The sequence below is a fragment of the Dunckerocampus dactyliophorus genome, chromosome 1 (assembly GCF_027744805.1).
Source record: "Dunckerocampus dactyliophorus isolate RoL2022-P2 chromosome 1, RoL_Ddac_1.1, whole genome shotgun sequence".
Lineage (NCBI taxonomy): Eukaryota > Metazoa > Chordata > Actinopteri > Syngnathiformes > Syngnathidae > Dunckerocampus > Dunckerocampus dactyliophorus.
Genome location: NC_072819.1, coordinates 28,154,329 through 28,167,199, shown reverse-complemented (window position 1 = coordinate 28,167,199; position 12,871 = coordinate 28,154,329). Strand labels below are relative to the sequence as shown.

General features: G+C 40.7%; 1 protein-coding gene across 1 annotated transcript in view; it reads left to right on the top strand.

The window, feature by feature from the left end:
* The first annotated feature begins 361 nt into the window (after positions 1-361).
* casz1 (castor zinc finger 1) overlaps positions 362-12,871 on the top strand; it is an 84,887-nt gene continuing 72,377 nt past the window's right edge. The window contains exon 1 of the mRNA XM_054796635.1: positions 362-1,338. Within this exon, the coding sequence (XP_054652610.1) occupies positions 1,290-1,338 (49 nt within the window). The 5' untranslated portion in view covers positions 362-1,289. The remainder of the gene's footprint in view (positions 1,339-12,871) is intronic.

Genomic DNA, 12,871 nt, shown 5'->3' with positions numbered 1-12,871 from the left:
TAACGGCCGAGGTTTATCATTTCACCTGAAATTACAACGAAAACTGATAGCTTATCAGAGGGAGGCGGTGGGAGAGAGAGTTCTAAGAGAGACAGAAGGTATTGTATGACATGGGAACTCTATTTGTGGGAGATATGGAAGTTATTAGCTTTAAGCTAAAAAAGTCATAAATGTGATTATTTTTTCTTTATTTATACAATTTTAAGACAGCACAAAACCAAGTATAGGGAAATGTATCAAACACAGTGTGAAATGTACTGAGCCTCTTAAAGTTGTAGTAAGTAACAATTGTTGTGTTTTGTTCACTCCACGACTCCCCCTACAGTTGTCAAGTATAACTACTTTGCAAATATTTGTAAGTGGCGGAGGGAGAATTTGTTTTGCTGCCAAAAAGCCAAGGCGTTGAATGCTTGTTCTAAACGGAGAAAAAAAAAAGTGTGGTGGTCTAATTATCAAAATAAACATGCACATTTTCCAAGTACAAGTGCGGCAAACAACTCAGAATAGTAGTGCCAGCATGAGAAGTGCCCTGCCTGGTCACCCTCCTTATTCCAAGACAGTGTATCATCATAATACAAATTTAAGATTATAATGCAATCATGAAATCAATCAATTAAATGCAATTATTATTTAAGGTGCCTTTGTGTGCAGTCAAAACTCAATTTTGCTTTCTGGAAGTGAAGTTTTATTTGACCTATACTGCTATTTACCTACAGTATACTGTTGTGCAGTGTTGCAAATACATATATAGGTGTTTCTCTCTAAAAAGAAATAAAGGCGCTCCCCTCATTTGAATGGAGGCAGCACAGGCTCCTCCCCGAGAGAGTTGAAAGGCTAGAAGACCACAGAGATGGAAAAGGCCAGCCCACTGAGGGAGGGAGTAAAAAAAAAAAAAGAGTGCAGGGGGCTCCTCTGCCATAATTTCCTATCAGCCTATTGAGACGACATCACCAGCAGCTTGGTCTGTGGTGTGTGCATGGAAGCAAAGCAGAGGGCGAGAGAGAGGCAGACACACCAGAGAGAGAGAGAAGGGGGAGGCTCCATATTCTCTCACCTACTCCCCCCCACTGTCAAGCCAAGGGAAGGAGGGGCCAGACCCGAACCTGCCAATCAAATCTGCTCGTGGCAGCCGGCATTATCTCAGCAACAAACTATTGACAGATTACATGTCAAGGAGTTTAGTGCATGATTGAAGGAAGCCCTTTTTTATGTTATAGTCACTTTTCCGCTTTATCTGCCCCTCCACTGAGCAACGTTTGAATGACTTTCCAACAGAGTTGAGCAGTATTATGAAAGTTACATGTCTGAGAGGATTTAACTTCGACTTCCCTGAATATGGTGAGTACTCTTCTTTTCTCACTTTGCCAGGTATGTTTTTTTGTCATATTTAAAGACAGTTAAAGGTGTGCCCTTATCTGGGGAGGGTTGTTCATGATTAAACTATGTGCCAGCGAGGACGGCATATATATACCCATATATACACACCCTTATTTATAGCTCTCTGAGAGTGCCCAAAGGTGACTGCAATATCAAATATGATTGCCTCTTTTCACATGTGGAGAAAGTTCACAAGACACCTTTCATTTTCAGTCGCTCAGAAGAGCTGTAACTGCTGTAACTTTCTTTTCCTTTTTTTGAACTCCTCGCTTATAAAATGTCAGGTTTTTGTGTGCAGGCCAGCATATTTTACTGTACAAATACAGGTGTTGGTTTTCTCCACAGAGGCACTGACAATGCCATTAGGATACAATGAATGGCCTAAGGATTTGTTGCCAAGGGGACAAAGCAAACAAACTGTTTTGTTGCCACACATGTACATGGTGAAGGGCAGTAACTCTACCACCTTTTCAGGTATAATTCCGAGTCTTATACATGCAATGCATATACACTCAAGACGGCAGATAAAACTAGAAAACAGACATTTATTTAAAATATGTAGGAGGTTTTCAGTGAATGGCACTGTGGCACAAATGCTGTTTATTTAATAAAACTGTCATCTATACTGTCAGCTTGTGGCTAAGTTCTTTAGAGGATGAACTTGTTGCCCTGTTGTATCTAAATTAAAACTGCTGGGCGTCACTGTACTTTCCACTTCAGGGAAGCGCTCACTTTTATGCTAATATCTAATATACCACAGTAACATTTACTTCTTTCTGTTTGTCTGCGTGTGTAATGTTTATACGGGTGTGTTTTCTGTTGGCGTGCGCTGACTAGTGTGTGTGTGTGTGTGTGCGTGTGTGTGTGTGCGTGTGTATGTATGTATTATGTATGTATTAGTCTCTGTATACTTTGTTGTTTTAGAGTATACCCCGTTTATCACCTTTTACAGAACTTTGTTTTATCTTTGCTCTTTAAAAAAAAGTTCATTTTAAACTCTTACTGTATATAACTATCCCATACATATATGCTTGCTCTATAGGAAATAATATTAACAATACATATTGTTTTAGACGGCCAAAAAAACAATTATGTAGAATTATGATTACATTTTTTTAATCTGTAATTACAATTTCACCCTAGGCAGCTTTAGATGCAGGCTGTTGTTTTTAATATGTCTATATGACAATTTCAACTCTTTGTGTTAGTTTTTTTACCGAGTTGTTCAGAGCCCATCACAAACACACTTCCGCTCATCACGAAGAAGAAAATGAAGATATTCTCTTTACATTTAAAGAGGTGTAGTGGAGCAGGGCAACGTGACCACAAACTCATGCGAGACTGAGGCATGTGGGCATGTCTGTCATGTGTGGTCACTGGTGTTGTGCACTGTGCACTTTTAGTCGAAAATAACAGTCGAGTGACACTCTTGTTGCGGCAAACCCTAATTCCTAACTTTTTGCCAGCTAATAAAAGCTGTTTTTCTCCCCCCCCCCACCCTCCCTCGACTTATGAGTCATAATTTTGATTGCCTTCACCCTCGCACCGTTGTCTCATTAACCCTTTGTGGCCCTCTCCATCTTTTATAGCCTTCCACAAAACGGGGATGAAATGAGGGAGGAAAACAAGTCGAGGTCTGACGGGCCTCAATAACCTTATATCACAATTTAGCCATAACCTGAATCATTTTGATGTCTCAAGCAATAAAATATGCTGTTGTGCTCCTATTTCTCCTGCTCCTCCGATGACAGTAAATTTACATTTTTTAATTAAACTAGCCAGAATTTTTATTGGGGGGCTGGGCTATGCTAATGTGAATGTTGTGTACAGCAGATTAACCGAGTTTTGAAATAAATTTAACAGGCAGACATTTGGGAGGGAGGAAAAAAAAAAGTGAGTCATTGTCTTTAACCTCTTTCAAGCCGATTTCTCCTGGGGGTTCCTTGTATTCTATGAGGAGCCTTGTCAGTGCACAGTGCTCCACGGCAACGAGGTGATTAGCACTGCCTCTGCCAACCGATAAAAAAACATTTATAGTCCTACATCTTTTTAAAATACCATTTATTTTTTTTCTTCAAATGACTGTTAAATAAATACTTAGAGATGGGTTTGATTATGTGATAAGATTTTGTTTAATCCAATTTAATTACTTATTTTACTTTACATTAAATGTTAAAAATAGAGCACTTTTTTGTATTTTTGTTTTTTTCCATTTAAAAAAGTTTTTTATGTTTCATATTTATACTAGATTCATTGAATTTGTAATTTAAGCGTTTAAGTAGAGGATTAATTTGTGTAAATTCATGGCTAAACATTAGAAAATAATTGTAAAATACAGTAGTTAAAGGTAGCATATATGTTTGTGGAGTTTTATGGTCCGCTCGCAGTGTTGATTGATGTTACGCGCGGCTGTCTGTGTGTGTGAGTGTTGCCTGGTTTCAGCAGAGCAGCCGTGGGATAAGAGAGGGAACACAGTAGACAAGGGGAGGGAGTAGCAGTGTGTGTGTGTGTGTGTGTGTGTGTGTGTGTGTGTGTGTGTGTGTGTGTAAGAGTGAGTATTGAGCGGGTAGACAGAAAGAGAGGGACAGCTGAGTCCTGATTGAGCATGTGCCCGGTCATCACACACTGCTCACCATAATTATCTTACCCCCATCTTTTAATACCCAAATCACACCAACTGGCTTTTTTAACAAGAGAAAGACAGAGGAAACGTGAGATCAAATGGTGGAATAAAGTCCAGATGCACGTGGGCCGTCCCGTAGTCTTGCTGCAGTAGTCAAAGTGTTGGCGGCTACTTGATATGGACCACGAGTAAGGCAAGTGGCATCAACACCCCCTTTCTTCATGGCTGTGCACTCATGCAATGACCGGCACCTAATTAAAACCTCAAAGCTCCCTGTCACCAATCTGGAGTAATGGTCTAATTAATACTCCACAAAGAAATATTTCAGAATGATAAACAGGTTGCACCTTGGTATCTAACTTATTTTTTCTCATTAGCAGTGATCATGTGTTTAAAAATAATGGCTTTCGAAAAAGTGACATAAAATAGATACATTCTGATGACTTGAAAAACTGTCACCATTTATTATTACTTAAAAAAAAGGCTAAAATTAAAATGTGCTCTATTTTTATACTCAGTAAAAAGAAGTAACTTTCATCTGTCTCTTAATCTTACATACAAAATTCTGATTTCATGGGCAGCAAATAAGAGGAATAATCTCAAGTCATTGATATGCCATGTAAGAGGGCAAAAGGGAAAATGAAGAGGTAATTAGCGGAGTGGAAGACTTTGCCGTGTTTTCCTCAAAGCGCGGTCTCCACCGGCCATGAATGAATTTGCATGCTTCGCTTATCGAGGCGCACTTATTAGGCCGGCTGAAAGAGAGATTAAGCCGGCACAAAATGTGGTGACTAATCCTTTTAAATGTGGCAGCGGGGTCTTTAAGGTGAAAACCGGGCTGCCGCCGCCGTGCATAGGTTAGCTGGCAAGGAATGTGATGGGATGCAACTTTGATGCGAAGGCAGCGGATGCTGAGTTTAGAGAGGACACTGATTGGCGTTCATCTCCTGACCTCCGCTTATCTGTGCAAGTAACAGCACTGCATGGGAGCCAGCATTGGTTTCAGTCATTTGTTTTTTTCAATTCATCTATTCTCGCTACTAGTTGGATGTCATTACTGGCAAAAACAAAAGGGGAAGCCTTACGGTTTTATGCCGCTTTTTCTTTGTGGCTTTGTTTCTGATGAACTTGTTTTAACACACAAGCTTTTTTTTCCTTTCTCTCCCGTCTGCTGGAAGTGAGGAAATGTTTGTTCTGCTGAGTTACCAAGCCAGTAGCCCTGTCCTTATCCGTAATTGCCTGCAAACATGAATGTCTAAACACTGCCCACACTCTCTCTCCACTTCAGGTTCCCCTCCTGCTCGTGCTTCACGGTGACATTAAGGTCAGCAATGATTCCTCCACTCTGTGCGTGTTACATCTGAAGGCCAGCTGCTCATTTTTGTCTCTGCCAACGGAGAGAGAAAGACTGACGAGAGAGCGAGAGAGAGAGAGGAGCAGAGTTTGCTATATTTCTTTCCTTTTTTTAGTTGGTAACTTGATAGGATTACATGGTTATGGAGCCTACACCTGTTAAGAGGCTGTTAGAAGAACAGTTGGCAGTCCCGTGGCCACGCAGCTAAGCTTTTTTTTCTCTCTATCTGCTGTCCATTCTGTGTCTTCCTGTGGGGATTTTACACGGAGAGTCAATTTCATGGAGTGGAGGGGGGCAAGTGCCGCACACTCGCTGGTGACATGAGAGTGCACGTTTGAGTGTAAGCTCGGGTCGCACTCCACTCTCCTGAGACTCATTGTCTCCAGTCCAGTCGTGCTTTCCTCTCTGACCTCTGAGCCACTCACGCAACATCGTACTGTATAAGACACACGGCAACAAAACAAAGTATTCCATTTTAGTTTGTTTTTCCACAAGGGTGAGGGACAGGTGTTGGCAGAGTTGTAAAATGCCCAAATACTGGTTAAACCAGACGATTTAAATGATTAAGGGTTAGGTTGAAAGCATTTCTGCACATTTTAGGAGTGCCAAAGACATGTTGTCAATCAGAAATACTTTTGGAAGGAGTGGAGAAATGAGTAATGCATAAAATGCCTTGCTTGTTTTCTCTTGTTCGTCTATTATTTAAGAGGAAAACAGTGGTACAAGTATTGTCTCAACCCAGGAGACAGTTTGGAAGTGGTGACAATGATCAGAAAATCACGTTACAGTTGGCTGTTTTGCGCCTGGACGCAATGTTTCCCACTTCCTTATTTGGCATTCAGCGGCGACCCGGCTCCACAGCGCCGTCACTTTTTCTGTGGGCCCTCAGCACCTGTTCCTCTATTGTGCCAGAATTTTCTATATTTGGCCAGAAGTTTGGACACTAGTTTGAGAGGCATAAACTCCATATTATCATGTCTGTTTTTTGTTTTTTTCTGCCGCAGTTGTTCAGGAGACAATATTAGAAAACATGATTTAACCCACGAGGACGACAAAGCATTTCTCAGCGGGGCTTCTAAATGTCATGTATGATATTGGCACGTCGCCTTTCCATGGACGCAAATGATCTGCCTTCTTGAAACGCAGGAGAAATAAAAAACGAACAAAGTTAATAGATATCTCAGGCTAACTTTTAATTGTTCTGATATGCAATCGCTAAATGACAATAAAAAAAAGGAGCACGGCCATTTTAAAAGCTTTATCTCTGCTGCTCTGCGCTCAAAGTGTCATGTCCATAACAGCACCACCTTGATCTACAGAGTAAAATAACCGCTTAGTCTTATTGTTTGGACAATATTGGACCCCCCCACCCCCTCCCCACTCCCACCTCAGCTCCCCCCCTCTGTTCCACTCCTCTCTCCCTTGATTCATTTCACCCACTGTCCTCGGCTGCTGGAAAATGGCGTTAATTTTTTTATTACCTGTTTGACTCTCCAGCCTTATTACTGTAGCCCCTTAATGTTCCCTGTAACCGTGGAAACCAGATGAATAAATGTCCGCCAAAGAAAATGAGATGATTAAACAGGTCACCCTTGCAAAACAAATTCGCTTGGTCGAGCGCAATTTGTGTACCAAGCGGCTGTCTTAACAGTTTGCTAACAAGGGGATTGTTTGCCAGACTCACTCACGGAAGAGGGGAGGGGCTGGGGGGGGGGGGGAATTGGGGGTTGCAGATATCTGAAAGAGGAGAGAGGAATGATTGAAGAGATAATATTTTAGATGGCTGTGCAATTTGTCTCATCTCTTCATTCTTCGTGATAGTCGGGTGTTTGTTTATGATTTAAAGTTCCACCTTCATCCTTTTAAATGGCGAGAGACACTTTTTGCTGCCTGCGCGTGTGTGCATATTTAAGCGACTGTGGTCCCATTTTAAATCATGTTGTTGTCAGCGGCATTTGGTGCGTGATCATCAGCAAGTGCAGCGGCAAATAGAAATCCCCTCATTTATGTGGCAACCAATCATTACTGCTAATTGTCCTTGAGGCCATCTGTATAGGGTGGCTCGTCCTCTGCCGGTGTTGGTGCAACTGTGTTGGTCATGGATTTATAAGTACTCCACTCAACTCAGCACAAAACGGCTGATGCGCTCAACTGCAGTAACAAATGTGTTTTTTTTTTTTTTTTATCTCTTAAATGAAACGAAAACACAAACAGCAAGGAGCGCTGAGTTGGTGATGCCCATCCTGCTCCAAGTGTAGCATTCCACCAATCAGTTGGCTTGCAATGGAACACTTTGGAATGGTAAACCCGATCACGATCGTATTTCCACCACTTGTGTGTAGTTGGGCTGGTGATAGCGTGACATCATATCAGTGTGGCATCTACCAATTAATTCAACAAAGAATGTGACACACAAATTGTTGTGTGGCGACATGACCTGTAAAGAGGAAACGCAAACACCATAATCTCTGAAATTTTTAAAAGTAGATCTTGTGCCTTATCTGGTAATCTTCCAGTTGCACAGAAGCAACAATTGTGGTTGGTATTTCGCCATAAATTATGTTGAAAAATGCCCCAAATTTTGACAATGGGGTTTCAAATTATTGCACACCGAACTGAACCAAACTGTACGTACTACATGGTGACAACTGGGCAGAAATTAAAAGCCAGTACCATATTCAATAAATGGTGGTGTCAGTCCATCCATTTGTTTTCTGTATCAGTTATCCCAAAGCTGGAGCATATCCCAAATGACTTCGGCTAAGAGACAAGACCGACCACCTGTCAGTCACAAGACACATGTAGACTGACCACACCTACAGTGTTTTTGGAGTACCCTGAGCCAGTTTCAACCCCGCAACCTTCTGCAGTGTGAGGCAACAGAGTAACAACTCATCCACTGCACTGATCAGAGAGCTTAAGCCACATAACTGATCAAACATGTTAAAGTCCGGGATGTGGCTGCGGTGTTCTTCATGGAGGAATGCCAACACTTGTGCCACTTAAGGGTGTTGCCTGTTTGCACTGATGCACCACCAGCACTTAACGCCTTCTTGCATGTCTCTGTCATGCTATTCCAATTTATTCCGTAACATATCCCATATATCTGCCCCATTTTTGGCCTTACAAAGAAGAGAGGTCACGGTTCATTTTGTAGGACTACTTTTTCCACTAGGATGGGCCATGGTGAGCCATCTTTTTTTTTCCACTGGCCGAGAAGGTATTTCATCCCAATACCGGGACACTATAGCTCAAAACTGAAAAGCACTTATGCATTATTGATATTTTAATTTGTGCAAATGCCCAAGTCTTTGTTAAGTGATTATAGTGCTAGGGAGATAACAGGGGAGGTACTTTTCTATGAAACAAGAGCTTGCTTGCCAGCCGCACTGGGAGGCCATTGGACGGAATCTAACAAGCTTCTGTGGTGCTTAGTGAGACGGCGCTTGCGTCGAGAGGGGGCGGTGGTGGTTGAGTGGGAGGGAATGCAGAGAGTTGACTCGAAATATGAACATGTCTTAGATAAGAAAAGAATCAGCCATTGATCTCTTGGCCTTATTTCAGCTACACCTCTCTTGTTTATGATGTAAGATTTATAGGTCTTTTACATCCCTTATCAAAAATTATTTGAAGTAAATACAATAGAATTGACCTGAAAAGGCCCATGTGCAAATACTCCTCGTGGCGCACTAGAGGAGCTGACCTTGTAGGAGCAAAGAATGCAAAGTTATAACGCTTGCAAAACAAGCCAATAAAATAATGTCCTATTGAAAGGACTGAGTTTTGATAAATATAAAAGAGAGGAGAAGCAATGATTAACTCAGAACAAAGGTTATCAAGGATGCTTTTTTTTAAAACGGAGTAATTCCTCTAGGTGCACTTCTCGAGTCACCACTTCAAATTAAAATTATATATTTATCCTCACAAGTGATCTGATCTTCAATTTTATATAACATAATTTGATCTGTTTCTGGGATTTTTTGGAGAAACTGTAGCTGTGACGGTACACTTTTTGGGGGCTTTTTTGGTTTCAACCCAAGAGTTGCCGAATCGTCTCAGTTTTGGCTCAGCTTTGAGTATTTGTCATCCCCCTTTCACTCTTTGGCTTTATTCTTGAAGACAAGCAGGTTGAGTAGAACCAGCCTTCTTCTTTGAGGTCCCTAGTGGAGGTAACACACAAGATAATGCATGTGCACACTCACACACACATGCACGCAGTCTCTGCCTTCCCAAAGCATTTACTGCTTTATTAAGCTGTCTCATGAACCCAGTAGCAGAACATGAAAATAAAGGGAGGGAGGAAAAAGGAAAAGCCCATATTACTTAAATGATTTTATGTCATTTGTGGACTAGAAAATGCTAAGCTTTATTGTGTGAAAAAGAGAGCCAGCAGAAAGGAAAAAAGACAAAGACATTGGCTTAGAAATTCAGAATTTCAATTAGCGTACGTAATCTGAACCTGCTGGCTTTGATAGCCCCTTTTTTTCTTTCACTAAGAATACAGCAGCACTTGTAAAACATTAATTAAGCAGACAGTTTTTTTTAAAGGAGTAAAGCGTGGTTTATGCAGTCTTTTTCCGCCCTTACGGAACAAAAAACGGTTACCTCACAACCGCTTCAACAAAAAAATTGACTTGTTTAAAACATGAAAGAGACGCCATTGAGAGAATGATATCGTGTGAGAGCTCAGTCTTTTGCTGGTGAATTGAAATGCATGCCAGGCTCAGTGAAACCTAAGCTGGATGCGGGAGAATGAGCCGCTATTTTACTCTGCCTTTCTACCTGACAGATGAGTTTAGACTGTTTTGTATCACATTGCTACGACGTTGCAGACCATTGATTATTAATTATTTAGCTGACTTCTTAATTTCAGAGCTTTTATGGCTGTCGTGATAATATCTGTCTAACTATTCTAAAAAGACTCTATGCGCATGTATGCTGTGCATGAATGCTGCTTAACGTTGAATGTTAAAACAGTCCATTCGCAGGCTTTAGACCTCTTTTCTATGAATGAATGACAATATAAACCGATGCAGTTTAGCCCCAACAGAGCATTTACCAAGTTCAAGGGTAGATTATGTCTCGGATATGAAAAGGGATGTAAAAGATTAGTTTCTTTTCAACTATTATGGAACAAATTAAGATTTTATGTTGAATATATAGTAACAAACTGTCCCAGCAGTGCACATATGATCTTGCAAAGACTATTGTAAATCTTCTGGCAGTGGGTGCTGAGTTCACATACAGATGATACATTAAAATTGCCATAACTCGCACACCCAGCAAAGCTAAAAATCAATTGGAATGGATAGTTAAGCTGGCCCCTAAAAATCAATGAGCAATTCATGTCCTTGATCACAGCGAGTGTCATTCCTCTCAGTGTTACAGGCTGCTGGGGAACGTACATACTGTTCACTATTTAGTCACATTCAGCACAAATACAGAGAAACACACAACATGGCTTCATAACAAAACATTTGTTATTTATTTCAGGATGGTGTTGAATGATGTTTGGCTATTTTGTGAAGGCCATCTGGTAAATAAAAGGCTGTAGTCAAAATAGCAGTGTCAACTTTCAGGTTGTTTTTAAACTCTGCAAAATGATGCAATCCAAGGACATTGTACACCAGGCCTGGAAAGTAGATATGACCTTACAGCGGCGACCCACACACACAGTATATGTGCACACACTCTTATGTAGGAAGAAGAGGATGGTTAGCCAAAAGAAGAGGATGAAAACTGTGTTTCAAAATAGTAATTTTACCCTTATTAATGCCATTAGTGTAACAGTCATAGTCGATCAAATCAAGGGATGACCGTAGCTACTCCTCTGTCTCCGTGCTGTGACGGGATCATGTCAGGAACAATTTGGGCATTTTGAGTTGATGAGGGAAGTTTACTGTGCGGTCGAATCCTGCAAACCAAAAGATGCCTATTGCTTCTGTTTTTCTCCCTTAGCTTCTTATCACTTTGCACGGACCAGATTACTTCTGCTAAGGAGGTTATGTTTTTAATCACTGTTTATTTGCTAGTTAGTGAGCAACAATGGTGTGAAAATTACCTTTTCTTAAAATTTTTACCGATACAGTGCCAGAATATTTGAAATATATATATATTGTCAACACTGCCTTATTGGCTCTGTGTATAATGCATGGATCTTCATGACAAAATTCAGGCATACACAGGAAGTAGACTCTCCAAAAGATTTATACCTTGACCAAAACTTGAGTTAAAGTGTTTTTTTTTAATTTGTTAACTTGGTCTCTGAGAAGAGAGATTAATTGGCAAAAGACTAATATGTTGTGTTAAGCGATTAATAAAATAAATAACCATGTTCAGTGTTTATACATTTTCATTCATATCTGTGCCCTTATAAGACAGTTTTGTGCAATAATACAATACAATCTTGCAATATTCCAAAGGATTCTGGTAAGTTGGAGACATTGATACGGTTTCATAATTTTAGACATGACAGGATTTGTCAAAATGTGGAAAAAAAAAACATTAAAAATGCTGAATAATATACATTACTATCCCTTGACACAATGTCTTACAGTCTTTTGCCATTTTCTTGTGTCCTTTCCAGCTAAAAGGTACCCATTCAACAATTAAACTAAAAATGTGGTCAGCGTACGTATAACTTTATTTTTAAAGGGGTACAATTTGATGATGATCTAAACTAGGAGTGGGTCTTGGCTTGTGCTCTTCTGAGTACCATTCTGGATCAAATTTTTGAACAAAGATTTGTTAAAGCCATCCGACGTTTGTGCCTGCTATTTGTAGAAGTGATCCGGTCTTAGGGAACTCCAGTATTTTTAACACAGATTTAGATAACGGCGCTGTGACAAGCCACAATCAACTCCCGGGTTATTTCAGGCCCTTCCTGTCACTCATGTGTTACCAGGCTTTAAGACCAAAGACCAGTTCAGAGCGAAACTACATCTCAAATTGTTATGTTTGCGCAACCAATATATTCAACCTTCAAATCCAAATTTCTCTTCTGTGAAGTCTTTCGACACCGTGCAACAGGTGGTGATGTTTTACGGCCTATTACTCTGGTAACATTTGAAAGGGTCATTCAGTCTCGCTAGCTAAATACCTCAGATTTGGGGAGAGGGCCTTGGAAACAGTTGTCGCCAAGAGGATCGGTTGAACAGTTGCTGGTTCTCCCTTACTGAGGTGAGAAATGTTCCAACAGCTGTCACTTGGCCTCTTTGGGTTTTTTCCCCCTCATTTCCAATAAAGCAGAAATGAGTGTCTGTGGCAACTGGAAAAGGAGAGGCCAACGGATGCTGTATGCCTTGTCACTCACAATGTCAACCATGTGTGTCCTCCTCTAGCAGGGTTACATGTCTCATCAGCCATCAATCATGAATCTTGTGCGATGTGGTTAGCGATTCAGCTGTTTGCTGTGGGGTTTTTTTGCATTTAATGTCTCAAGTTTAGTTTTTTACCCAGTGTATGACAGCAAAGTGGCGTTATTCTTCTTCATCTCCTCGCCTGCACCATCCTTCTAG